Source organism: Microcaecilia unicolor, chromosome 10, assembly GCF_901765095.1.
Source record: "Microcaecilia unicolor chromosome 10, aMicUni1.1, whole genome shotgun sequence".
Classification (NCBI taxonomy): domain Eukaryota; kingdom Metazoa; phylum Chordata; class Amphibia; order Gymnophiona; family Siphonopidae; genus Microcaecilia; species Microcaecilia unicolor.
The window spans coordinates 57,719,310-57,747,188 of NC_044040.1; the positions used below are offsets into that span (position 1 = coordinate 57,719,310).

A 27,879-nucleotide genomic window follows, 5' to 3' on the forward strand; every position below is an offset into this window, starting at 1 on the left:
TTCAGACAGCAAATTACATTGCAATCTAAGCAGCATGACAGCTAGTTAGTAATCTATCTTATTAAAAAATAAGAGTCAAATACATTTTAAAAACATAAGTTAATGAATACAAGCGGCAGAGATTCTAAATCTTTGTGCGTGCAAATAAACAAAACATGTTTATGGGCATGCAGTCATGAACTGATAAAACAGAATATTTTTATTACCTAAAGACAAGCATGTAAAAGCTAGGATGAGTACTTAGTCACCTTAGCTCATCTGAATATATTCAAGGTTGGGTGGAACTCATTATTCAGGACTTGCAGCCTTGATAACTTTGATTTTCATCCATCCATAGCATGGCCAAAAGGTACCATTTAATGAAGTACCATTCAGAGTGTAAATGGGGTCATATAATAGACAGTGTGGTTGCACCTTGTGTTCATGTACTGATAGCTGTTAAGGGTGCAGTGATGAACCAACAGAGCTCATTTCTCCTTGGTAATAAATTCATGCTATTAATATTTATCAAACGTGTGGGCCGTCTCAACTGAGCCACTGCACATGAGACCATAAATCTCTACTATCATATCAATTTTGAAGCTTCTTTTGTACAGTGTATAAATTTTAGGGTTTTTTTTTTGTATTGACCAGTCTTCTCTCAAACCAATTTGAGGCCAGTAGTGCAGTTCACAATTTCAGATATCACTAGCTCCAATAAGAACTTTAGATGTGGTTTCATTTTAAATCGCTCATCTAAGATTCTGTATTAATTGCCCACCATCAAACGCAATTAGCAATTCTTTCATGTGTGGTTTATGTAATGTAATACTTCAATTACATTATTCATTCAGGTTCTGTTTTGGATTATAGGCTGAAAATTCTTTATTAGTGTAGATGTAACCATGCTGCTGGAGTTTTAAAAAATTTACTGATTGAATAATTAATTGGAAAAGAACAAGCTGCAGATTCCTGATGGATTTATGAGACAATTATTCTGTCTTGTGATTATCCACATTATGCTATAGGAAGCAATGAGAAAAATCATTTTATTGAAGCTAGACAGTCACTTAAGATGGCACAGGCATAATATTTGCCAAACTTCAGAATACTTAGGGTTAAAATATTTTTGACTGGGCATTCTACATAGTGCAACCAGAAATATTAGATTTATTTAAAAAATATATCTTCAAAGTACTATTCCCTGTTTATTCTTTTATCCTAAAATTTATGATAGAAATGCAATTATATATGAAAATAGAAGTTGCTATTACACAGACACATATACAGTAAAAAATGTAATTTTCAGAAAAGAATGCATTCATTCACAATACATGACAATAAAAGCTCCATTTTGTATAAAATGGCACATCCAAATTAAAACAGTTCTTCCTTTTGCAAAGCATGTATAGGTCCACAGGAATATGCTTGCATTTCCATAAATGTGATGTGATAGTAACCATTTTGTAAAACTAAGAATTCAAAAACCAGCGGTATCACTCAGTAGTTTCTAAGTGCCTGCAGTGGTGCTTACACCCATAGGTGCTAATTTGGGCAACCTACACAAGTAACTACTAGGATTTTTACATATTTCAGTAGTCAATTAAGGAGTCAAATTCCTGATGTGAATTTTTTTTACATTTGTAGGGTTATATAAAATACCAGAAAGCACAATTGCCCCTTAAACACTCCTCTAAAGCCCTGTTAAAAATTTACCTGAAACATATTCAACATTTTGAAGAGAAGCAAACACTGATGGGGAAATTATTTTTAAAAAAATAGCTGTAGTCCTGTGTAAAATCTGGAATATAAGTATAATTTTTGGACCACCTAAGGCACACCCAGAACATGCCCCATTTGAATCTGTGTTCCTGCAGCATGTACACATGTAAACAATAGGATTGTAAAATCTGCATTTACATATGCATGTTTTTAATGTGTATGTATGCCACCATTTACATGGGAACATGCTGCACAAGTCTTAAAATGACATCCTAAATGTCATAATACTAGAAAGTTAGAAGCAAAAGTACAGCTAAATGTTCCCAAATAAAAAAAAGTTCGAGTTATAAAGTAGGGTTTCAAACCAAACTTCATCTACACTTTTGTGACATTTAGAAGGTAATTTTATAAAGTTGTGCATAGTTAATGTGCATTTTCATCTGCCTAATTTAAGTCATATATGTGCCTACCTGATTTTATAAAATGCTAGTGTTGATACAAATGAATGTGCATACATGTAGCACTTACACCAGCTCCAGGGCTTGTGTGAATGATAGTGTGTATTTTCTGCATGTTTGCAAGCAAATGAAGGAACTATATAATATACATAAGTAGACTCTGCCGCTGTGTATGATCACAGTGAATGCATGTGCCATAAAACTTCTGTGTATACTTTCACACAAGTCGGTATTTATAAGAGGACACTTATACACATTTACCTTTGACCTTAGCACTCAAAATAGGTGGCTCCTTATAAAATTCTCCCCTCAGAAAGTAATTTTATAAACCATTTTCATGCCTAAAATACTATGGGGGTCTTTTAGCGCATGCACACATTTCCGGGGAGTGTGTGGCATTGCACAGTTACCGCTGTGTAAACACCAGCACTACATAGTAACATAGTAGATGACGGCAGAGAAAGACCAGCACGGCTCATCCAATCTGCCCAACAAGATAAACTCATATGTGCTACTTTATGTGTATACCTGACCTTGATTTGTATCTGTCATTTTCAGGGCACAGACCATAGAAGTCTGCCCAGCACTAGCTCCGCCTCCCACCACTGGCTCTGCCACCCAATCTCCGCTAAGTTTCTGAGGATCCCTTCCTTCTGAACAGGATTCCTTTATGTTTATCACACACATTTTTGAATTCCGTTACCATTTTCACCTCCACCACCTCCCACGGGATGGCATTCCAAGTATCCATCACTCTCTCCATGAAAAAATACTTCCTGACATTTTTCTTGAGCCGGCCCCCCCTTCAATCTCAATTCATGTCCTCTAGTTCTACCGCTTTCCCATCTACGGAAAAGGTTCATTTGCGGATTAATACCTTTCAAATATTTGAACGTCTGTATCATATCACCCCTGTTTCTTCTTTCCTCCAGGGTATACATGTTCAGGTCAGCAAGTCTCTCCTCATACGTCTTGTAACGCAAATCCCATACCATTCTTGTAACTTTCCTTTGCAACACTTCAATTCTTTTTACATCCTTAGCAATATACAGTCTCCAAAACTGAACACAATAGTCCAGGTGGGGCCTCACCAACGACTTGTACAGGGGCATCAACACCTCCTTTCTTCTGCTGGTCACACCTCCCTCTATACAGCCTAGCAACCTTCTAGCTATGGTCTCCGCCTTGTCACACTGTTTCATCGACTTCAGATCCTCAGATACTATCACCCCAATATCCCTCTCCCCGTTTGTACATATCAGACTCTCACCGCCTAACACATACGTCTCCCGTGGATTTCTACTCCTTAAGTGCATCACTTTGCATTTCTTCTCATTGAATTTTAACTGCCAAACCTTAGACCATTCTTCTAGCTTCTGCAGATCCTTTTTCATGTTTTCCACTCCCTCCTGGGTGTCCACTCTGCCACAAAAAGGCAAACTTTACCTTCTAACCCTTCGGCAATGTCACTCACAAATATACTGAACAGAATCGGCCCCAGCACCAATCCATGAGGCACTCCACTGCTCACCTTTCCCTCATCTGAGTGAATTCCATTAACCACCACCCTCTGGCGTCTGTCCGTCAACCAGTTCCTAATCTAGTTCACCATGTCGGGTCCTATCTTCAGCCTGTCAAGTTTATTCAAGAGCCTCCAGTGGGGAACCGTGTCAAAAGCTTTGCTGAAATCTAAGTAGATTACGTCTATAGCACGTCCATGATTCAATTCTCCGGTCACCCAGTCAAAGAATTCAATGAGATTCGTTTGGCATGATTTACATTTGGTAAAAACATGTTGTCTTGGATCTTGTAACTTATTGGCTTCCAGGAAATTCACTATCCTTTCCTTCAGCATCGCTTCCATTACTTTTCCAATAACCGAAGTGAGGCTTACCGGCCTGTAGTTTCCAGCTTCTTCCCTATCACCACTTTTGTGAAGAGGGACCACATCCGCCATTCTCCAATCCCATGGAACTCCTCCCGTCTCCAAGGATTTATTAAACAAATTAAGAGGACCCGCCAGAACCTCTCTGAGCTCCCTCAATATCCTGGGGTGGATCCCATCCGGTCCCATGGCTTTGTCCACCTTTAGATTTTCAAGTTGTTCATAACACTCTCTTCCGTGAACGGTGTTATATCCACTCCATTCTCATATGTACTTTTGCCAGTCAATCGCGGTCCTTCTCCAGGATTTTCTTCTATGAAACCAGAACAGAAGTATCTATTTAGCAAATTTGCTTTTTCTTCATCATTATCTACAAAGCGGTTCGCAGCATCTTTCAATCTCACAATTCCCTTTTTAGCCTTCCTCCTTTCACTAATATACTTGAAGAAATTTTTGTTACCCCTCCTTACATTTCTAGCCATTTGTTCTTCCGCTTGCGCTTTCGCCAGACGTATCTTTCTCTTGGCTTCTTTCAATTTCATCTGGTATTCCTCTCCGTGTTCCTCTTCTTGAGTTTTTCTGTATTTCAGGAACGCCAACTCTTTAGCCTTTATTTTCTCAGCCACTTGCTTGGAGAACCATATCGGTTTCCTTTTTCTCTTGCTTTTATTTACTCTCCTTACATAAAGGTTTGTGGCCATATTTATAGCTTCTTTCAGCCTGGACCACTGTCCTTCCACTTCTCATACGTCCTCCCAGCCCATCAGCTCCTTCCTCAGGTATTCCCCCATTTTACTAAAGTCAGCATACTTGAAATCCAGGACTTTGAGTTTTGAGTGGCCGCCCTCCACTTCAGCTGTCATATCAAACCAGACTGTTTGATGGTCACTGCTGGCCAGGTGGGCACCAACTCGGACAAATATATTTTTATGTTTGTAGCGCTTGTGTTTACCCAGTGGTAACTGTGCAATGCCACATGCTACCCGGTTACCATCGGGTTAGCGTGGGAGCCCCTAAGGCCACCTCAATGGGTGGAAGTTAAGTGCTCCCCTCCAAAATGGCCGTGCGCCAAGTGCTTCACTTGCCGCATGCCTATTTGTTTTAAGGGAAAAAAAACTCAGCCTTTTACCCACTGCAGTAAAAGGGGGCCTCAGTGTCCATCAAAAAGTGGGGCCTCAGTGCAGCTTAGCAAAGACCCCTATTTTAGGCACATAAACAAGCTCTTATAGAATTAGATCAGGCACAAATGTAAGAATTGTGCAAAATGTCACATACTTTTGCAGTAGACAAATCCAAGGTCACAGTTTGGGCACAATGTGGATGGAGTTGCAAACTATGTACGTATTTTATAAATATGTGCATACCTGCACAAATTATGCGCTGACATTAACACCTGTTCTCAAGCAAGTATTTGTGCTGTTATTTTATGAGGACAAGCAGATACCTACTTGTCTTTATAATATAAGCACCTTCCTGTCCTATTAATTTAGGTGCTATGTTATGTCCTCAATGTTCATCAGATAATTTTGTATTTGCATAGGAACATTAAAGTAGTATCTAGATTATAAGCTCCAAGGAGAAGGGATGGTCTCCAGTGTTTTTGTAAAACATTGCACACACCTTGTAGTACTAAATTTTATACATGCCATTTTGAAGGAAGAGATAGCTGAGAAGGTGGTTAGGGGCATTGGTCTGCTCTAGTGGTTGGAGCAGTAAATTAAGGAAAGTTACTGAGACAGATGAGTTAAAACTTTGCTTTCCCAACTATTGCCTATATGAACCTAGCCAAGTCAAGTTTATCCAATTGGACAACAATAACTGCACTATTCCTTTTTCACTTCCCATGCTGCTTTCATTTTTCACTTTGTATGCGGCTACACACATTCCCTCAAATTCTATATATGGCGCCTTAAGTTCTGTGTGCTAATTTGGCTGTATGGCCAAATTGTTCACGTAACTTAGTTAACAAGCCAATCAGTGCTGGCAATTGGTACTTAACAACCCATTATTGGCACTAATTGGCCTTAATTAGAACTTGTGCGCACAACTTTCTAGCATATTCTATAACGCGGTGTGAGCGTAAATTCTAATGTATGCAGTTGAAAAGGGGGCAAGGTCATGGGCATGGAATGGGCGGGTTGTGGGCCTTTCAAAAAACTATGCACACTATTATGGAATACACCCAATCTGTGCCTAACTGAGGTGCAGGTATTTAGGCCTAAATGAGTGTGCCTAAATTTTAGTCTCAAGAACGACATGTGAACTTATTCTATAAACTGTACCTAATTTTAGGCATATTTTATAGAATCATGCTAACTGCATAGTGTTTCAGCACCGATTTTTAAGTTGCCGTTTATAGAATTTGGCCCATTAGGCGTAAACAATGATATATTTTTCATCCCAGGGATGATTTTGTGCATGTTGCTGAACTATTATTACTGTGGAATGCACTGGGGCTCTTTTACATGGAAAGAGCTATAGAAATGAAAGTAGTTACTGGTATTGTCTGTGTAAAGCTATTCATTCTTTTTAAAAATATTTATTCCTATAAACCTATGAAAAGGGCTTACCGCACGTAACACTTAAGTTTGCTGGTCTTTGAAGGCATAATGGGGGAAATTCTATATATGGTGCTTAAAAATCAGCACGGAAAAGATTTCCACCTAAACGTATTCTATAAGCGGCACATAGATTTAGGTGCGGTATATAGAATACGCTTAGTTGATATCCCAGCGCCTAAAACTATATATGTCCATTTACACAAATGAAAACATGGTGTAAATCCCGGCACACAGATTTAGGTGTACTAGGCCATATTCTATAACTTTGCATGTAAATTTTGGAATGCCTATAAATTGCCCATTTCCCTGCCCAAAACAATGCCCCTTTTGCCTGCGCGCATTAAAATGTAGGCACTCTGCATTACAGAATACGCTTAGTGATTTGTGCATATGGGTTCTAATTATTGTCAATTAATGCTCATTATTGTTCAGTGCTGCTAATGCTAATTGACTTGTTAAACCAATTAAGTTATACGCAATGTTATAGAATCTGCTCAGATTTTGGTGTAGAATGCAAGGAGCGCTACATAGAATCCAGGGGAATATGCCAATAGTTAATTGTAATTAAGCAATTACAAATCACTGGTATCGGCTGATCTTATATATGTTTCTGTTAACCTTTTAGGGATTAAGCACTTTAGAAATTTTCGTAGAACCTTATGGAAATAACTGGCAGATTCATTCATTTCAAACATCTTTTCTAACTAACAGGATTTCTGCTTATTGTTCCTGGTATGATGATAACTATAGCAAATGTCAAGCTGACTAAAGTGGATTTTGTCTTGGTGCTGTATCTGTAAACTTATCACAAAAAGATGTTCTCTAGTTTCGATTTCAAGGCAGTAATTTGTGCACTTACAGGTGTACTTTGTTTAGTGTCACCCATGGTTTAGATTGGATAGATTTTGTAAAAGATAGCATTACTTTTAAAGAAACATACAATTTGACAAGCTATTACATTTTACTTTCATTTTATTGCAATATTTTTCATAATACTCATTGTTTTCCAACTGCCACTAAATTGTTCATTTTCTTAGTCTGATAGATTTGTAGACCTATTTACTGTTTATAAAGCAATATGCACTTACAGGTTTTGGAGATGGCTTGGGCTCTGAAGGTCGCATGTGCAAGTGGGTCATCATTGCTTGAAGACGTTCACGTTCTTTAGAAAGCTGTTAAGAAAGAGTGAAATCACAAGCATTTTAGAGATGACTGATACAGCTATTTTATTGCAAAGATACATCTTATCATTGAGCTTGTCTTGGAGTAATGGTTCTTGCACATAAAAGTCTCAGTTACCGGTGGAAACTTATCTGGGAAGAAATGCAACTTTGGTTTAGGGACAAACTTTTATTCCTTCTTAATGTTTAAAGGTCAGGGAAAAACATAAACAACAAAGTATCTTTTTGTCAATAAAATAATTGAGGTCACAGTTATTTCAGACATAAATGAGAAAGTTCTCAGTTTCTCTTTAAAGTCATATAGACACTGGTAGCAATGGACTAGTGTTAACAGCTGTGAAGGGGTGAAAATCCTCAAAGAACAGAAGTGCCAAAACTGTCCACCTACTTCTTCTATTCCACTGAGGTTCAGACAGGACCCTTACAACCTGCCATCATCAATCTAATTCATCAGAGAATCAAAGAGCAGACACTATGAAGTCCTGAACTCTGCCACTGAACTGACATACCTACTGCACTGGGTCTCCCTACAAACTGATGGACTTTACTTTTCTAGTAGTCAAACACAGCAAGAAAGGCATAATTGGTCATAATACCAGCTGAAATTTTCCCTTGGATTCTTATGAAATAGCAGAATGTTCATAAAAGGTAAACAGTTATTACAGAAACATTAAGTATTGGTAAAAAAATAAGTATGTATTGCTGGCTCAATATTCGAATGCCATGATCAGTGTTTAAAACATCAATTATAGCATTTAAATATTTTACATATATTCCCTGCCACTGTTTGCAGAACAGTTGGTGATATTTATCAGATATCCATATACCTTTATGGACAGAATTAGGATGGCCATTTGTTGTCCTAAATTTATCCAGACAGCAGTTGAATATTGCTCCAGATAGTGCTAATGCAGACTTATGTGGAATGCCCACATTCTGCATTAGCACTATCTGGATGGTCCTGGGAAGGTCTAAAAGAACTTTCAGTGGCACTGTGCGGATAATTCTATAAAGAAGGCACTAATATTTAAAAGCCAAATGCAAACATACATGGTTAGCATACCAGCATATATGTATATTGTTTATTTAAAAACTTGCTATACTGCCCTTCCAGCAAGGTCTGAGCGGTGAACAGTCTAAAACAAATAGGAAAAGAGCACCATCATTTTGATAGAACAGAACACAGACAACACACTTACACCAGAAGATAAAAACAAAAGAAAACAAATAGTAATTGTGTGTCCATAAGTGCATAAATGCCAAAAACTCCAACTACGTGCTATAGACCATTCTATACAATGGCACCTATATGCAATAGCACATAGTTCGATGGTGGGCAGTCCTAGAAAACAGATGGGCAAGCGGTTCGCTAGTCCCAGTAAAATGGAAGTCAAAGAAGCAACAAGTAATATCATACATATTTCAAAAAGATCTTTGAGTAAAGTAGAAACTAAGGTCTTGGAAAAGGGACTTTATTTTGTGCCTACACCTCAATACAATGTCTTTAATACATGGGTTGACGCTTCATCTATCCTCAGCGACCAGCTAAATGCGCTCCAGTTTTTGAAAATGCAACATTCTGCTTGCCACCATTAAAGCCTAACCTGAGGACACCCATCTGTTAAGCACGCCACAGTCCCACCTTCGCTACGCCTCTGACACGCGCCCAGGAACTTTGGTCATCCCTGCGATGGAAAGCAGTTGAGGGCACCCAAAATCGGCTTTCGATTATGCCGAAAGGACGCCTATCTCCTGATTTGTGTCTGAAGATGGGCGCCCTTCTCTTTCGATAATAAGCCTGATAGTTTTTGTCTTTTCTCTCAGACAGATTGTATATGTGTCCATGTGGGACAGTTGTACCTCAGGGATCAATCCTCTCAACCTTGTTTTTAATTTATATATGATTTCTTTGTATTGGCGACTGTGAGAACCTGGTGAGCATTATAGGTTGTATGCCAGTGAGGTACAGATTTTGTTTTTTCCTTTTGAGTCCTCTATCCCAGACAACATAGAGGGGCATAATCGAACTGGGCACCCATCTTTAAGGGCGCCCATCTCTAAGGATGGCCCGGTGAAGGGGCAGGGCATCCAGTATTATCGAAACAAGATGGGTGTCCATCTTTCATTTCGATAATACGGTCGGGGATGGACAAATCTCAACATTTAAGTCGACTTTAGAGATGGCCAACCTCGGTTTTCGCCGATAGATAATGGAAACCGAGGACACCCATCTCAAAAACGACCAAATCCAAGCCATTTGGCCGTGGGAGGAGCCAGCATTTCTAGTGCACTGGTCCCCTCTCACATGCCAGGACACCAACAGGGCACCCTAGTGGGCACTGCAGTGGACTTCACAAATTGCTCCCAGGTGTATAGCTCCCTTACCTTGGGTGCTGAGCCCCCCAAAACCCACTAACTACAACTGTACAACACTACCATAGCCCTTAAAGGGTAACGGGGGGCACCCAGATGTGGGTACAGTGGGTTTCAGGCCGGCTTTGGAGGGCTCCCATTTACCACCACAAGTGTAACAGGTAGGGGGGGATGGGCCTGGGTCCGCCTGCCTGAAGTGCACTGCAGTACCCACTAAAACTGCTCCACGGACCTGCATACTGCTGTGATGGAGTTGGGTATGACATTTGAGGCTGACATAGAGGCTGGAAAAATGTTTTTTTGAGTGGGAGGGGGTTGGTGACCATGGGGGGAGTAAGGGGAGGTGATCCCCGATTCTCTCCGGTGGTCATCTGGTCAGTTTGGGCACCTTTTCGAGGCTTGATCGTGAACAAAAAGGGACCAAGTAAAGTTGGTCAAATGCTTGTCAGGGACGCCCTTCTTTTTCCCTTATTTGCCGAGGACGCCATCTCTTAACCACGCTCCCGTCCCGCCTTCAGTACACTGCCGACACGCCCCCTTGAACTTTGGTCGTTCCCACGATGGAAAGCAGTTGAGGACGCCCAAAATCGGCTTTCAATTAAGCCAATTTGGGCAGCCCTGATAGAAGGACGCCCATCTCCCGATTTGTGTTGGAAGATGGGCGCCCTTCTCTTTTGAAAATGAGCTGGATAGTGAAACAGCAAAGTTCATTTAGAGCAGTTGCATTTTGGATGGTGTAAAACCAACTTCTGTTCAACACTCATAAGTTGTAGATCATTTTTTTTTGCTCAGTTTCTTTCAGATAATCAACACGGGCATTCGGCATTCACTCAGTCACCCCCTTCTATCCAAACACCACACCAGAAGCCAATTTCTTTAACAAATGTGGATTTATTTAGGCCGCAGCCAGGTCCGCAAAATTTATTTATTGTAAACCTTCACATAAACAATCATTGGTAAACATCCTTGATAAACATCTCCCTCCGAGTACACAGCCCTTCTTGCTTATATTACTACAGGCTGTGCCGTCCAAGCACCCTGTTCCTCCTCAGTGCTGTCTGCTATAGCACGCTGTCCAATCAAATGCATCCCGTACAAGGATGCATTTACCACTTTAACCAAAGCTATTGGCCCCCTGGCCGTCCAAGCCAGGAGACTAGCCGTATCCATCTTGTTCTGTAATCCTGCCCGCATGCAGGCATAACATTTTGCTGAGTATTGTAACTTGCAACAGGTCATTAACATATACATAGTAACTCAGTTTGCCATATTATCCGCTGAGGTGCTGTGTACTCGTCGCTAATGTTACCTAAGTTCCATAGCTTATGCCTTGCTGCGACAACGACCCTTTCCCTGTACCTCATGGGCGGGAGGGCGGGTCAACACTGCTCCCTCTGCTTGCTGCAATCCAAATGGCGCTGTGTTTCCCTTCACAGCCCTTCTTCACCCCTCCTCCCTACCCGCCTCTTTTCCCATCACCCTTCAATCTCTTAATCTCCCTATCCCCTCCCACTCATCCCTCCCTCTCCTCCCCACCCCAGATTCTTCCTGAGCCTTCAGCCCGGTTGTAATCGGCTCCCCTTTAAGGGTGAGCCTTTCCATCAACACGGGCATTCGGCATTCACTCAGTCACCCCCTTCTATCCAAACACCACACCAGAAGCCAATTTCTTTAACAAATGTGGATTTATTTAGGCCGCAGCCAGGTCCCCAAAATTTATTTATTGTAAACCTTCACATAAACAATCATTGGTAAACATCCTTGATAAACATCTCCCTCCGAGTACACAGCCCTTCTTGCTTATATTACTACAGGCTGTGCCGTCCAAGCACCCTGTTCCTCCTCAGTGCTGTCTGCTATAGCACGCTGTCCAATCAAATGCATCCCGTACAAGGATGCATTTACCACTTTAACCAAAGCTATTGGCCCCCTGGCCGTCCAAGCCAGGAGACTAGCCGTATCCATCTTGTTCTGTAATCCTGCCCGCATGCAGGCATAACATTTTGCTGAGTATTGTAACTTGCAACAGGTCATTAACATATACATAGTAACTCAGTTTGCCATATTATCCGATCCGCGCCCCCAGGAATTACACAACTGGCTCCTGAAATGGCACCAGAGACCTGAGCAACTCCGGTAAGATTTTCCCTTCAAAGCACAGCAGCAGCAACGCGAATTATATAAAACGCTCCCAAACTCCCATAGCACAACCCCAATCACTGAAACCGCTCCCAAAACCCCCAAGCACTACTCCCAGCACTCGCATGCCCCCCCCTATAACCCTTTCCTACCCTCTATATATTCCCTCAGATACAATGAATAGGTTTTTTTTTTTTTTTTTTTTTTTTTTTCCTCTTCTCCCCTTTAATTTAAACTTGCTGCCCACATTATACCTGACAGCTTCACACAGCACAAATACAGAAAGCGCTATCCTCACTGTCCCAAAGCCACAAACAGATAATGGGTAATAGCTTGCTGATACCACACCAAATTCAACACTGCTCCACCAATTTCAACACTGCTCCCTCTGCTTGCTGCAATCCAAATGGCGCTGTGTTTCCCTTCACAGCCCTTCTTCACCCCTCCTCCCTACCCGCCCCTTTTCCCATCACCCTTCAATCTCTTAATCTCCCTATCCCCTCCCACTCATCCCTCCCTCTCCTCCCCACCCCAGATTCTTCCTGAGCCTTCAGCCCGGTTGTAATCGGCTCCCCTTTAAGGGTGAGCCTTTCCATATTCCTGAGGTAAAATCTTAAAAGAGCTTTAGGTTTCAAATATTCTGTTAGACTCATGGTCTATGAGTCCTCACATTAGCTGCATTGTTTGTTCTGCCATTTTTAAACTCTGTATGTTTGAAAATTTGAAATCTCTGCTCCAATTGAAGATTTTCTTGCTATTCTTCAAGCTGTAATCATGGGTTTAAAAACCTCCAAAAATGTTTGTTAGCTTCAAAAACATCAAAACTTTAATCCATATCAATCTGAACTACCAAACGTATAATGTATAAAAATAGAGAAACCGCACTTAGCTTTGGACGCTGATTTGTGCTATATATAAAGCTGGCAGCACAGTCAAGTCTTCAAACAATGATGACCTTTATGTTCATTATAACAAGTATACAGCATTACAATTCCTTCTTAAAGGTCAGCTGAGGTCCCAACGGGGACCTGTTTCGCAGATGGCTTCTTCTGGAGACCTCGCCACAAACTGTATTCCATCACAGCAAAGATTGCTAATATATTAAGGGGAAATTAGGAAATCCCTTTGAGTGACATCACAGGAAGTTGCGAACAGTGCTAATGAGTATGTGCTAGTGTTTGTTATAAGCATTAGCACCAGTTTAGCTGTCAGGGGACAGAATGTGGCTAGATAAATAAAATAGTAAGTTAAAAGCAAATTTAGTTATTGAATTGTCTATATGTTGCAGGTTCTAAAATTAAGTTTTTGTTGCAGATGAGAATGAACTGAGAAAAACAACACCCAGTATATACACCCCTGAGGAATCCAGTAATAGAGGTGAAATGGTGTCCCTCCTGTAGGGTTGAACAACATAAGATAAGTACCTAAGCACAAATTTTCAGGTCTATGTATGTGTTTGATGTTTTAAATACAAAACACTTACCATGAATTTGTACCAGAATCACCAGCATAGATAAAAAGAATGTTTGGAGTTTTTTTTTGAGACTATTGAACGAAAAGTGGAATTGATGAAGGATAGACATTTATTTTAGTCTGTCCTACAGGTGTCTGAGGTCTTTTTCCTCAAAAATGTTCATAAATTTGATTGGAAAAAAAAGGTTTTATTTGTGGTACAATTTGACCCTCAAGATTGAGGATACATGCTCATGTCTATACCCATTAGGCTAGTACTCTATCATGAAAAGCAGGCACCTACTTTCCTTTATAGAATAGGCTCCTACGTCACCAAATGAGCCTCTGACACCTAATTCTAGGTGGCTCGTTATAAAATTGCCTCCACAATGCATTATAATAGACATCACCCTATTAAACCTTAAAGCGACCTATGAACGGACCAACTTCCGGAAATTACTAAAGACCCATCTCTTTGACAAGATATACCACATAGACCAAAGCATATAAAACTCTTATATATATATCTAGAAATGTAAATCAATGCCTTCTGTTTTATTACTATCATGTATTCCATCACCATGTAACCCAATAACCTTCTGTTATACTAATGTCTACTCTCTTCTATTTTTCACTATCCATGATGTATTATAAGCCACATTGAGCCTGCAAAGAGGTGGGATAATGTGGGATACAAATGCAATAAATAAAAATAAAATAAAATTATCCCTATGTGAGTATTTAGTTGCTTTACCGGCATTACCAAAATCTTGAATTGGATGAAAAGGTACTTTGATAATACTAAATCCCTGATATCAGCTTTATCTAAGGACAAATAAGTACGAACGGTTTATTTATTTATTTGGATTTATTTACTGCCTTTTTGAAGGAATTCACTCAAGCAGTGGCATAGCCACAGGTGAGCATGGGTGGGCTAGGGTTACCATTCGTCCGGATTTCCCCGGACATGTCCTCTTTTTGAGGGCATGTCCGGGGCGTCCGGCAGATTTTGCCCGCGCCCACGTTTGTCCGGATTTCTGGACAAACGTGGGCGCGGATGCGGGCAGGCGCGTGCGTGCGGTGGGCGTGTGGGCGGGCGATCGGCGCCGTAGGTCTGGTCTCCCGTCCCCTCCCCTTCCTTACCATGTTCCCTGGTGGTCTAGTGACGTCTTCGGGGCAGGAAAGAGCCCCCTCTTTCCTGCCCGGAGCGCTGCCTCTCCTGTCTATCATCCTTCTTGGTCTGGCTGGGGATTCAAAATGGCCGCCGAGAGTTGAACTCTCGCGAGGCCGCTTCAACTCTCGGTGGCCATTTTGAATCCCCAGCCAGACCGAGGAGGATGCAGCAGGCAAGGGCAGGCAGCGCTCCGGGCAGGAAAGAGGGGGATCTTTCCAGCCCCGAAGAGAAGACGCTACTAGACCACCAGGGCTAGATAGTAAGTGAGGGGGGGGGGGGGTGGTATGTGATGGGGGGAGGGGACTATGTGACGGGGGGGGCGGGGAATAGGGGCGGAACAAGGACCCAAAGGGGGCGGGGCATGAGGCGTGACGGGGGCGGGGTAGGGGGCGTGACATGTGTCCTCTTTTTCAGAGGACACAAAATGGTAACCCTAGCCAGGGCCCACCCACTTAGGGCTGAGGCCCACCCAACAGTAGTACACGTTTAGCGGTAGTTGGTGGTGGGGACTTCCCACTGATGGTAACGAAAACGCTGCTCTCCACGATACTGGCACCTGTGCATGCTCAGTTTTTAGCGTATGCCTGCTGCAGACTGCCAAGGTAGAGAGAAGCATTTTCCCACCAGCTGAGATATTTTTTTGGTGTTGGGGGGGGGGCGGGGAAGTTGGTGCCCACCCACTTGATGCTTAGGCCCACCCAAAATCTGCTGTCTGGCTACACCCCTGCACTCAAGGCAGTGTACAGCTATTCCCACTTCAGTCAGCATACAATTTCATTTAAACATTAAATCTTTCATTTGGTCCAACTACATTGAATTAATAGAGAAGAAAAAGTTACTATACAAAATCCCATCTTAGCGCTCTCATTTTATAAGCCCCATTTGTGCTTGAACCAACACTTAAATGTTTATCTTTCATAAAGGTCCCCATTTTACAAAGCCAGGATAGGCATGTATCATACCCAAGTGCATTCAAATGGCAAGGGGATGAGGTCTAGACATGTCATGGGAGTGGCAAGTCCTTAGATGTTTATTCCTCATTTCAGAAGGAGACTAAATGAAAATGTCCTAAAAGATCAATGTCAGGAGTTATCTGTTATAAAGCATAATTAATATCTGGGAAACAGCTTCCATTGAGCAGCACTCCACTGGGGGATTATACTACTACTTATCTTTTCTATAGTGCTACTGGACATACAGTACGCAGCACTCTATGCTTGAACATGAAGAGACTGTCCCTGCTTGACAGAGTTTACAATTGAATTAGGACAAACATCACAAATAAGGGATAAGGGAATTACTAAGGTGGGAATGATAAAACATGGGTACTGAACAAGTGAATAGGGGTTAGGAGTTAAAAGCAGAATCAAAAAGGTGGGTTTTTAGCCTAGATTTGAAGATGACCAGATATGGAGCTTGACATACTGGCTCAGGAAGTCTATTCCAGGCATATGGTACAGCAAGATAAAAGGAACGGAGGCCCAGATGCACTAACTCCACGCTTTTCTCTTACAGATCCCCGGTTTCTGCTTACCGATTTTCAAAAAAATGGGCATGCATGAAGGAAATCACATGCAAATGAGCTAACAATAAGCAGCTCATTTGCATTGGATTTCCTTCCAGCCAGTTGGTTAGCTGAGCATGCCTATAATTCAATGATCAAACTTGGGGTGGGAGAGAATTAAACCTCATCTGGTATCTGTGCTCCAAACTGATGTTATATGCCAAGCTATAAAATGCAACCTAAAATACTAACCTAGACTCTAAAACACTGCTTATATAAAACCCTAAAAGGGACTTAAAATGCTACACTATTCTCTAAACTGACTTTGCTAAGTAAGTAGAGTAATTTAACAAAACAAGACAACAAAATTACCTATTCAACCCCAAGTTTACCTTTTCCAAAATTTGAATGCAATTTCCAGCAGGTAAGATACACTAGTGAAGCTTTCCTCCCCTCAGCAGGCCTTCTTCAGGGTAGTAGAATTTTCAGTAGTTGATGATATTTTAAGAACAGCATCTGCTACGCGTATCCCAAAAATATATTTTATTTTCTGGCGCATGTCAGCTATGCACGTCAAGTGGCATTTGACGTGCGTAGGTCATTACCGTGCGGTTACTATGTAAGACTTTACCGTTACGTCAATGGCTGGCGGTAAGGTCTCAGACCCAAACTGGACGCAAAATTTTTATTGATTGGAAACAGGATACTGGGCTAAATAGACATTGGTCTGACCCAATATGGCAATAGTTATGTTCTTATATAGATTGCATCCATCCTCTAATTAAATTAAAATAATCTGCCAAATGATCAAAGAACAGAGCCAGGCCCCCCCACTCGGGACGCAGCCACCAGGCCCATCCCAGACTGCAGCTGCTGCCCCTCACTCGGGCTGCCACCAGATCCTGGCACCAGGCCCCCCTTGGAGGCCGGAGAGGAGCAGACACATTGACATGGGGAGCCCCCGCCCCCTACGTCACTGCGCCTGCTCCTCTCCGGCCTGCAAGGGAGGCCCGGTGCCGCGGTCTGTCTCTAATCTGCTCCAGTGTGTTGGGATTGGTTCCCAATAGGAGCAGGAGACAGATCCCAGGCCAGGTGCCTGGCCCCCCTTGGAGGCCGGGCCCGGAGAATTTTGCCCCCCGTCTCTGTGGCCCTGTCAATGAAATGTTACCATTTGTCATTAACATAAAAAGGTTTCAAATCTAGATTCCAAATTAAATGGATCCAATGAATGAAAAAGAAAAAAAAACATTAAAAAGAACAGGTAGTAAAGGGGAGCCTTGTGGCATACCTGTAAACATATTCAAAGACTCTGACAAATCCGAGTCCATCTTAACTCTAAGAGAATGCTGTCTCAAGAATATGGTGAACTAATCCAGCACAGTTCTATTAATCCCCAACAGACCAGGCTTAATTAACAGCAAATCATGATCCATTAGATCAAAAGAGATAGTAATCTGAAATACAAAAGTCATTCAAATAGAAGATACAGTCTTATTTCCACAGATGAGAAATCAGGATTATGCAATTTGGTATGCTACAAGGGTCCATCTTTTCTTCACTTCTGTTTAATATCTACGTGCAGCCTTTATATGCAATAATAAGGGAATGAGATATCGGATAGCGCAACCAATCTGTTGCAGAACTGTCTTTCTTCCATTGAAATTTGGTTAGGTCAAAATAAGATGAAACTTAATGTAGCCAAAACTGAGGGTTCGTCTACATTGGCCTCAGTTATCAATTAATATATGGCAGCTTTCTCTCTTTTCTGAGGTAAAGATTTGGGAATTAGCAATTGATAGAGAACTTAATTTTCAATGCCAGATTTCAAAATGGTTAAAAATCTACATTTTTGCAGCTATGTGTTATCAGAAACTTGTGGCCTATTTGTCATAAAAGGATTTATTAAATTTGATCCATGCTTTGGTCACAAGATTTGATTACTGTAACTCATTGTACACTCAGCTGCCCAAACAGCAGTTAGATAAATTGCAACTTATTTAAAATGCTGCAGCTTGCCTGGTTTTTAATCTGAAGAAATATGAGCATATCATTCCTATTTTGAAGAGTCTTCACTGGTTGCTAATAGCCTTCTCTTTATAGTTTAAGCTTTTGGTGATTGTGTTTCACACTTTACAGCATGATTGCCCTTTATACCTCAGATTTCAGCTTTATATTTATGTACCAGCCAAGCAACTATACTTTGCTCAGGACACCCTTCTTGTGATTTCTGTTTGAATAATTAAGGGGTCCTTTTACTAGCTGCAGTAAGCACTAATGCTTGTTTACCACAGGTTAAAAAGCAATTCTGAGAGGCAGTTGGTAGTTCTGGGATCGGCGCACACTACCCAAGCACTAAAAAACAGAATTTACTTTCAGTGCTGGAGGCATGTCTAGGGCAGAGAGTAGTTGTGTTCTGCAATAATCGGTTATCGCAGATACATCATCATGTGGTTAGTGTGTGAGCCCTTACCACCTAGAAAACAGATGTCGGTAAATGCTCACAAAATAATGGCCATGTGCCAATGGGGAAGTTAACGCATAGCCATTAATAAGAATGATGGAAAATGGGGCCATTTTACCACCATGCTAAAAGTGGCTTCAGCATGTGAAAAAGGCCTACGCTGGGGATAGCACTGGCCACTTTTTAGAACAACTTTGTAAAAGGACCCCTGAATGTGTCAATGCGAAAAAGAAAGTATTTTCTTACATTGGATCAGAAGTATGGAATGCTATGCCTAAGGAGCTACATCAGCTAGAGTCATACCTTGCTTTTTGGAAATTATGTAAGGCCTGGCTATTTTCTAGGCCTTTTAACAGAGATTTTGCTCACCTTTACTGTTGGGTGGGGAAAGGAGGAGGAAGAATTTGTATATTTTTTTGTCTATTTTTACATTCCTAATTGTTTTTGTTTGTCTATTTTTAACATGATGTATGTTCTTTTGTAAACTGCCCTTGAGCCTGGTTCAAATGAGCAGTAATATAAGTCTAAAGAATAAATAAAAGGGCAGGTGGTTCACTGGTTAGCCTAGCAGACTCTTAAATTATGTAGATTCTGAAGATTAAAGGTAATGCTGTCCAAAATACTTCTTTGAATATCATGGGGTGAATTCTATTTTATAAGCTGCACTTAAAGTTAGGCACGGTTTATAGAATAGAGCAGTGGTTCCCAAACCTGGTCCTGGAGGCACCAAAGCCAGTCAGGTTTTCAGGATAACCACAATGAATATTCATGAGAGACATTTGCATGCACTGCCTCCACTGCATGCAAATCTATCTCATGAATATTCATTGTGGATATCCTGAAAACCTGAATGGCTGGGGCACCCACAGGATCAGGTTTGCGAACCACTGGAATAGAGCTTATACCCAGGAATTGCACCTAACTTTAGGCACCGCCATTTGCACCAATTGAAACGTGGTACAAATGTATGCGCCTATTTTAGGTGCGTAACCCCCCCTCCTCCCACTTCTATAACAACGTGTGTAAATGTTAGGAATGATCCCGTTCCAACCATGACCTTCCCATTTTCATACCTCCTTTTTGAACTTGTGCCTAAATTTATGTGTGCATATTTCAATTAGATCTAATTAGTGCCAATAATTAGTTGTAAGCCAATTAGTGCTAATAAGCTCATTATTCAATTAATTGCATGACAAATTGGGAATGCACCCAAATGTGTGAACGCAATTTTTAGCAACTTTTACAGAATTAGGGGACATATACAAAGAGAAAGAGAGAAAAAGTGAGCACGAGATTTACTTCACAAACCTGTATTTCTAACTGCTGTACCACCTGCATTTGCACCCGACACTGTGCAGTGCTTCTATCATCCAATGCATGTTCATTGTTAAGGTGCCTAGTTAAAGGAAGAAAAAATTAATGTATTACTGTAAGAAATTAAGGGAAACATTATTTCTCCAAGCTTACTTTATTCAAAATTTTGTACAAGAAGAGGCAATTAAGAAACTGGTGGTCATCCTAAAATTACTGAGAAAAATAAAATAATAGCTACACAATTCTTTTAACCAATTTTCTGGCACAAAAAGTACAATAATCATCTGCTAAAAATGTTTTGAACAAATAAAAGCACATGTAAGATATAAGATAAAATACCCAACTGAAGGATTTAAGTTTGTTTCAGTAAGGATCAATGCTCATTCACATATTTTAGCATGCAATAATGACCAGCATACATGTAGCATTTCAAATGAGACAATTTATTAGAAAATGATTTGGAGCAATTTTCAATTACCTGTAGTGTTCAACAGTATGTGTGGCTTTGGTGAAGGTGAACTTTTTAGCCAGTTTATAAAGAGAACTACCTATGTACTATTGCTCTGCCAACTGCCAAGAAAGTATTCAGGTACAAAGTAACTAATAATTTGCATGCACTAATTCTGTAAGTGGCTGATTACGGATACAAGAGCATGCATACTTTTGAAACTCAAATCTATATATGCTGTTATTCTCCCCTATCCAGAACACAAATGTAGGAATGCCTCTTTTTAGTCAAGTCAATCTTTTGAACGCCTGTGTGCATTTCTAGCTGGTCTGAGCTGAATGATTTTTAATCAGAGTAATATACTTAAGTAAATACCTATTTACTCAGGTAAGTGACTTAAATGGTCTTCTCCATAATAATTATATTTCCTATGCATACTGTATTCAGTTGGACTGAAGAATAAATATATTTAGCAAGAAATAAGTTATTCACTAATACCCAAATCTGTCCCATCATATACTTGCTCAAAGTTAGGATTGAATGGAATGGAATATGATAATTTCCATGAGCTCTCTGAATATTCAACTTCAAATTTAATCTAGTTATAAATTTTCATCAAAGGATGCTTTCTTCTTTTCTGCACAGTGTGATCTGGCCAAAAAGAAAATCATGGAATAAAATGCATTAAAATCAACATCGGATTGTCTGCAGTAAAATGAGATCTAGAATGTCCATGCATGAAAAAGCACTTTACTGTCATCATGTAAAGCCAAATGTTCAGTGCATTAGATTGGAACCTGCTTAAATAAATCAAGATTCAAGAAACCCATTTTGTAAATCCATCCATCCAAATCAGGGTTATCAACCGGATCCATATCATTACCCTGACTTTATTTCATTGTACCTGGAAAACTGTAAACCAGCTTTTCATAAGGTTGGTATATTTTTGATTGTTAGCTCAAACTTTCTTTAGTAGTGGTAGTTACATATAGGTTTAATAGGAATTTTCTTTCTGCTGGAGGGTAATGGAGGATTAAGATTTGCTCAAGATCACAAGGAGCGTCAGTGTAATTATGTATCCATGGGAATGTGATAAAACCAAGACTGATTCAGTTTGTCCAGACAGCATAAAGCCAGTTACTAACCCTGAAAATGTCCAAACTGCGATTTTGGAATGGCAGAATTTTGATGTCCTACACTGCAGTTTGTCCAAATATCAAAGAGGTGTGTTGTGGACATATTTTGGGCGTGACTAGGGAGGGCCCACAATTAGGATCTTCAACAGCGATAATCGAACGGGAAGGAACGTCCATGTTTGAAAAGATGCACATTTTAATTTAGACCTGGTTCAGGGAACAAAAAGTGCTCTGACTGAGCAGCTGACCACTGGAGGGATTAAGGCATTACCCCAAGTGGTTGCTGCCCCCCTCCCTTTCCCCTAAAAGTGAAACCAAAAAGGAATACCAGGCTTAATGACAGCATCAGGTATATGGGCATTCTGAATAAAAGAGAGGGCAAGTCTGAGGAATAGCCTAGTAGTCAGTGCAGTGGACTGTAAACAAGGAGACCCAGGTTCAATTCACACTTCAGCTATTTTTCCCCCTTTTAAATTGTGAGCCCACCAGAAACAGACATATACCAACTGTACCTAAATATTTATGACACTTACAAGCCTGTAGGCTATTGTGTTGTTAATACAGTGAGGTACAGTACTGCCCAAATTGGGCCTGCAATTTAATTGAACAAACTAATTAGCGCCAATAATTGGCTTAACGCCAATTATTGGCACTAACCAGATTTAATTGGCATTTACATGTGTAAATTTAGGTGTGGGATCCATGCCTAAAATTAATGCGTGATCTGAAAAAGGGGAAACAGAAATGGGAGGGTCATAGGCCTAACTGGGGTGTTCCTTAAATTAACTTAACAATAACCACCCCTCTTGCAGAAAGTAAAATCATACGCATATTATACAATCATCAACGATCGATCAGATACACCACACCTCAACAAACTGACAACTTAAACAAAGGAAGACCAACAACATGCGGACAACCACCACAGAATGCAAAAAAGAAGGGTCTAAACAAAATCACCTCAACAAAGAAACGACAACTAATAAAAGTCCACTCAACACCTAACGTAGAAGACCCATTCCAAACAATCCAAGTGGGCTACATCAATGCTAGATCCGCAGTAAACAAAACAGCAACACTAACAGACTGGATCATGGCAGAAGACCTAGACCTACTCTTCATCAATGAACCTGGATCCATGACCAAAAGGACCCCATAATCCTAGACCTATGCCCTCCAGGATACAAAATCACACATTGGACCAGAAAGGAAAAGAGAGGCGGAGGCATAGTACTAATCTATCAATCCCACTTTACCACTGAAACCACTGCCGAGTCCATGACACCTGAACTTGAAATGGCCTCAATCAGAATCCACAATAAAACCCTTCGCGATCATTTGAATTCTGTCCTTTTTACAGACCTCCAGGTAATTGGAATGAAAGCCAGACCAACTTCATGGACTTCATTTCAAACACATGTGTAACCAACTCCAATGTACTAGTAATAGGAGACATCAACCTTCACTTAGAAGACCCAAACTCAATCAACACACGAGACTGTAAGAAATTCCTCCAATTGTGGGATCTCAAATAGCCACAAATACAAGTAACCCACGATAAACGGCACACAGTTGATCTCATCTCACACAAACTTTCAACAGACCAGAACTTAATAATAACAGATATTAAATAGACAGAAACACCCTGGACTGATCACTACAAACTAAACTTATCCCTACACTGGCGGAAGAAGGGATTACACCAAATACAAGAACACACATCCTACAGAACAAGAGGTCAAGTAGACATGAAAACATTCTGGCAACAGTTATATAACAATGAATGGACAGCACAAACAGACTCCATATACTACCTCATGGAATGGGATAAAAGATGCAAACGCATACTAGATGAAATAGCACCCTTAAGAACAAGATCTTCACATAAGCATAACTCGATACCATGGTTCAACGATGAACTGAAAAAGCTAAAAACACAATCCAGAAAACTCGAACGAGCATGGAAAAAATCAAAAGATGAATACACACTCAACACATGGAAACAATCACAAAGAAAGTACAAATACGCTATAAGACAGACCAAAAGATCATACTATAAAACTAAAATAGGGAAAGATTACAAAGACATGAAGAAATTATACCAACTCGTGAACAAACTCCTAGACACCAACCTGGTCACCACATCGAATACAGACATCCCATCTGCAGATAAACTTGATAAGTATTTCAATGAAAAAATTGTAAACCTATACCGGATGACCAAACCTGGTTAAATTTTGCCCTCCTCACCGTCGATACAGTTGTACGGGCGATCAACAGGTTCTCCAACACTCACTGTAAACTAGATACCTGCCCCAACTACCTAATGAAATCCGCCCCTGACTGCTTCATAGTAGACCTCACATCCCACTTAAATTACATGCTACAGAAAGGTCTCTTCCCTAAGGAAAATGGCAATATCCTAGTCACCCCAATACCAAAAGACACCAAGAAAAAAGCAAATTAAATCACCAACTACCATCCAGTAGCATATATCCCATTGTCAGTCAAATTGATGGAAAACATGGTAGCCAAACAACTTACAGATTATATAAACAAATTCTCAATATTACACGAATCACAGTCAGGTTTTCGCCCCCTCCACAGCACTGAACCAGTACTACTCACTCTCATACCCAAATTCAATCAGGAAATAGCAATAGGCAAAAACATTCTCCTTCTCCAATTCGACATGTCAAGTGCATTCGACATGGTAAACCACAATATATTAATAAGATTACTAGATAAGTTCGGGATTGGTGGAAACATACTTAGCTGGATCAAGGGTTTCCTAACCACAAGAACATATCAAGTAAAATCAAACTCAAACATATCATCACCATGGAAAGCAGACTGCGGAGTACCACAAGGATCACCACTATCACCGATCCTCTTCAACCTAATGATGACCCTTCTAGCCAAGTCCTTATTGAACCAAGGCCTTAACCCCTTCATCTATGCAGATGATGTCACAATATACATTCCTTATAAATCTAAACTGACAGAAATCACCAACGAAATCAAGATCAGCCTGAACATCATGGACTCTTGGGCAAATGCATTTCAACTAAAACTCAACAAAGAAAAAACACACTGTCTTATCCTCTCATCCCAATACAGCGCGGATAACCCCACAATTATCAACACCCCAGATTACACCCTCCCTATCTCAGCCTGAAAATCCTCGGCGTTACACTGGACTGCAACCTAACATTAGAGAGCCAAGTGACATCCACAACAAAGAAAATGTTCCACTCAATGTGGAAACTCAAACACGTGAAACAATTCTTCCCGAGGGAAACATTTCGCATCCTGATACAATCAATGGTACTAAGCCATGTAGACTACTGCAATGGAATTTATGCGGGATGCAAAGAACAAACATTAAAGAAACTTCAGATTGCTCAAAACACGGCAGCTAGGCTTATCTTTGGAAAAACGCAATTTGAAAGCGCAAAACCCCTCTGCGAAAAACTACAATGGCTCCCAATCAACGAACGCATTGCTTTCAAAATCTGCACTCTGGTTCACAAAATTATCTACAGTGAAGCCCTGGGATACATAACAGACTTGACTGACCTACCAACTAGAAACCCATCCGAATTAACATGGACGTACCTAAACCTGCACTACCCAAGCTGCAAAGGAACTCAAATACAAATCAACTTACGCATCCAGCTTCTCATACATAAGCACACAACTGTGGAACGCATTACCAAAAGCCTTGAAAACTAAATACGACCACCTAAACTTCCGGAAAAAACTAAAAACTAACCTGTTTAAAAAGGCATACCCTACCAATCCAACAGAAATGCCTGCTCTCTGCAACACAACAAAACTAAAGTACGTAATGGACATAACACAACTCTTCCGTTGTATGATTCCCTAATGTGGCTGTACCACATGAACTTTATCTTACCACAGCATCATTTTGTGTTTGTTTACACCGGAGTCTGCAAACGCCTCTCCGGTACTATGTAAGTCACATTGAGCCTACAAATAGGTGGGAAAATGTGGGATACAAATGTAACAAATAAATAAACATGTCATTCTTTTAACACTAAAAATAACATATATTCTATTTTCTAACTGATGCAGCCTTGTAGTGCAGTCAAAAATGCACACAAATACAAAAATACAGCCATTCAATAAACAGGACCTTCAGGTATCATTTTAGTTGCAAAGGAGAACAGGTTTTAAATGCTGTTTACTTTCTGGTGATAACATCTCATCATATATGCAAAGAATGTTAAAAAAAGAGTACAAAATGTTTGCATTCATATGCTCAAGTCATATAGACATATTCCATTTATCCATGCAGCTTTCATTAGAATAGAGACTGTAGACTACAATAATAGTCAATGAGGTTTTGTCTTGATTGAATTTTTCAGTAGAACACAAAAGAACCTTGCCATTAAAATAGTTCTTTATTCTCCTGTACGAAGGCGAAAGGTTTTTAAAGTGTTGTGATGTTCAGTAATGAGCCTCTATCTAAATTATCATTGGTGACAAACTCACAAAGCACTTTTCGAGGACACATAGTTATGAAATGCCAGAGCTGCCACTTTCTTTCCTGTAATTATAGGCTAGCTTGCAGCCCTTCAATGATCATTTATAGAACAGCCTCCAGTGGATTACGGAGAACTTGAAAAACACATACATACCTCTGCCACATCTCCCTTCTCCTTTCCTCGCTATTGTTTACCAGTGATATGTAAAATAATAGTACCTATTCATTCCCCTACTTAATTATGCCAATCAAACTACAGAAATAGTGTAGGATATGAATGCAATGCAATACAGACTAAATAAATAGGCTTAACATTAAGATTAAATTATGAATTTATGTACCTCTGACTTTTATGCCAAAATTATTTTTAAAGCTTTTATAACTATTCTCAGGTAATACATATTGCTGTTCAAAAATTCTCCTGAAATTAATAAATCAAGAATAAGATAATTCTGAAATAAAAATGTGAGGATTGCTGTGTTTTTTGCAGTTGGTCCTAATTGCTCTTTCAAAATGCATATGCAAAGTGATATTTCATTAATCATTTAATCATGTCCCTCGCAGGAAGTAGAAATTAATGTTGCAAATACCCTTTCCATATGAATACTCCATATTACTATCTTATGCAGTTGATATATTGCATATGTCAAACTATAACTGCTTCAAAAGGACCAAGTGTGTTGTTATACCTCAAGATGCTTGTTACAGGATCTTTATTAAAAAGATTTTTTTTACTTATTGCTAGTTCTATTTCACAGCTTCCTGCTAGCCACCAATAATGCTCTTTCTAATGGCAAAGGTCTGTAAATTACCCATGCAATCACTAACACCATTTCACAGACCTGTTCTGCTTCTACTGGTCTGCTAACAAGGCGATTACACACAAATTACTGAATGCCTATGAAATATTTAAATGCATTCTACTGTACTATGCATTAATAAGAGCAAAGCAAGCTATGGAATTCTGGTTAGCTCCAGTCCCTAATGTCCCCTAATGAGCCTCTTACTGTGACTGCAGTTCAAACAGAGAGGTGAACAAAAAATGCAAAGGGTGCCTTCAGAAAGGCAGTACTGAACAAACATTGTGTGAGGCAGTTCTAATTTATGGGTCACTTTATAGGTATATTGATTTTTGTTTTCAAAATGGAATAAATGATGTGGTTGACCGGCATTCTTTAAGAAGTTCATGAGTTTTGCACTATGAGCCTGCCTTGCACAGGGAAAATTATACACGTCTTTCTCTTTCCACAAATAATTAAGGAAATGTTAAGAAAAATCTTATAAAATCAAAGAAGGTACTCTTCTATTTTCTTTCTTATGTAGCATTTAGGTGAGGAAATAAATGTGCTAACTTTAAATCCATAATACAAATTATCAATTTATAATTAACCTTTAATGTTAAATGTTAAAACCACTAATGAGTTTAATTTTGAATCTAGGCAATTCAGACACTTTTAGCAGTATATTTCCCTTGCAAGTCAGTGGTGTTTAATGTATTTACCATTAAGTATTTTCTGTCCGATAATCAAAACTATTTAACTGGTCAGGAATGGTTCCCAGCTGGTTAAATAGTGGCTTATGG

General features: G+C 40.1%; 1 protein-coding gene across 4 annotated transcripts in view; it reads right to left on the bottom strand.

The window, feature by feature from the left end:
* FOXP2 (forkhead box P2) overlaps positions 1-27,879 on the bottom strand; it is a 997,693-nt gene that overhangs the window by 78,400 nt on the left and 891,414 nt on the right. For 3 of the 4 annotated variants that reach the window (XM_030215772.1, XM_030215771.1, XM_030215773.1), the window contains exons 11-12: positions 20,198-20,285; positions 7,694-7,777 (exon numbers count right to left, since the gene is read on the bottom strand). In XM_030215772.1, the coding sequence (XP_030071632.1) occupies positions 7,694-7,777; positions 20,198-20,285 (172 nt within the window). Of the gene's footprint in view, positions 1-7,660; positions 7,778-20,197; positions 20,286-27,879 lie in introns of those variants that run through there. The other variant, XM_030215774.1, reaches the window with a different exon arrangement.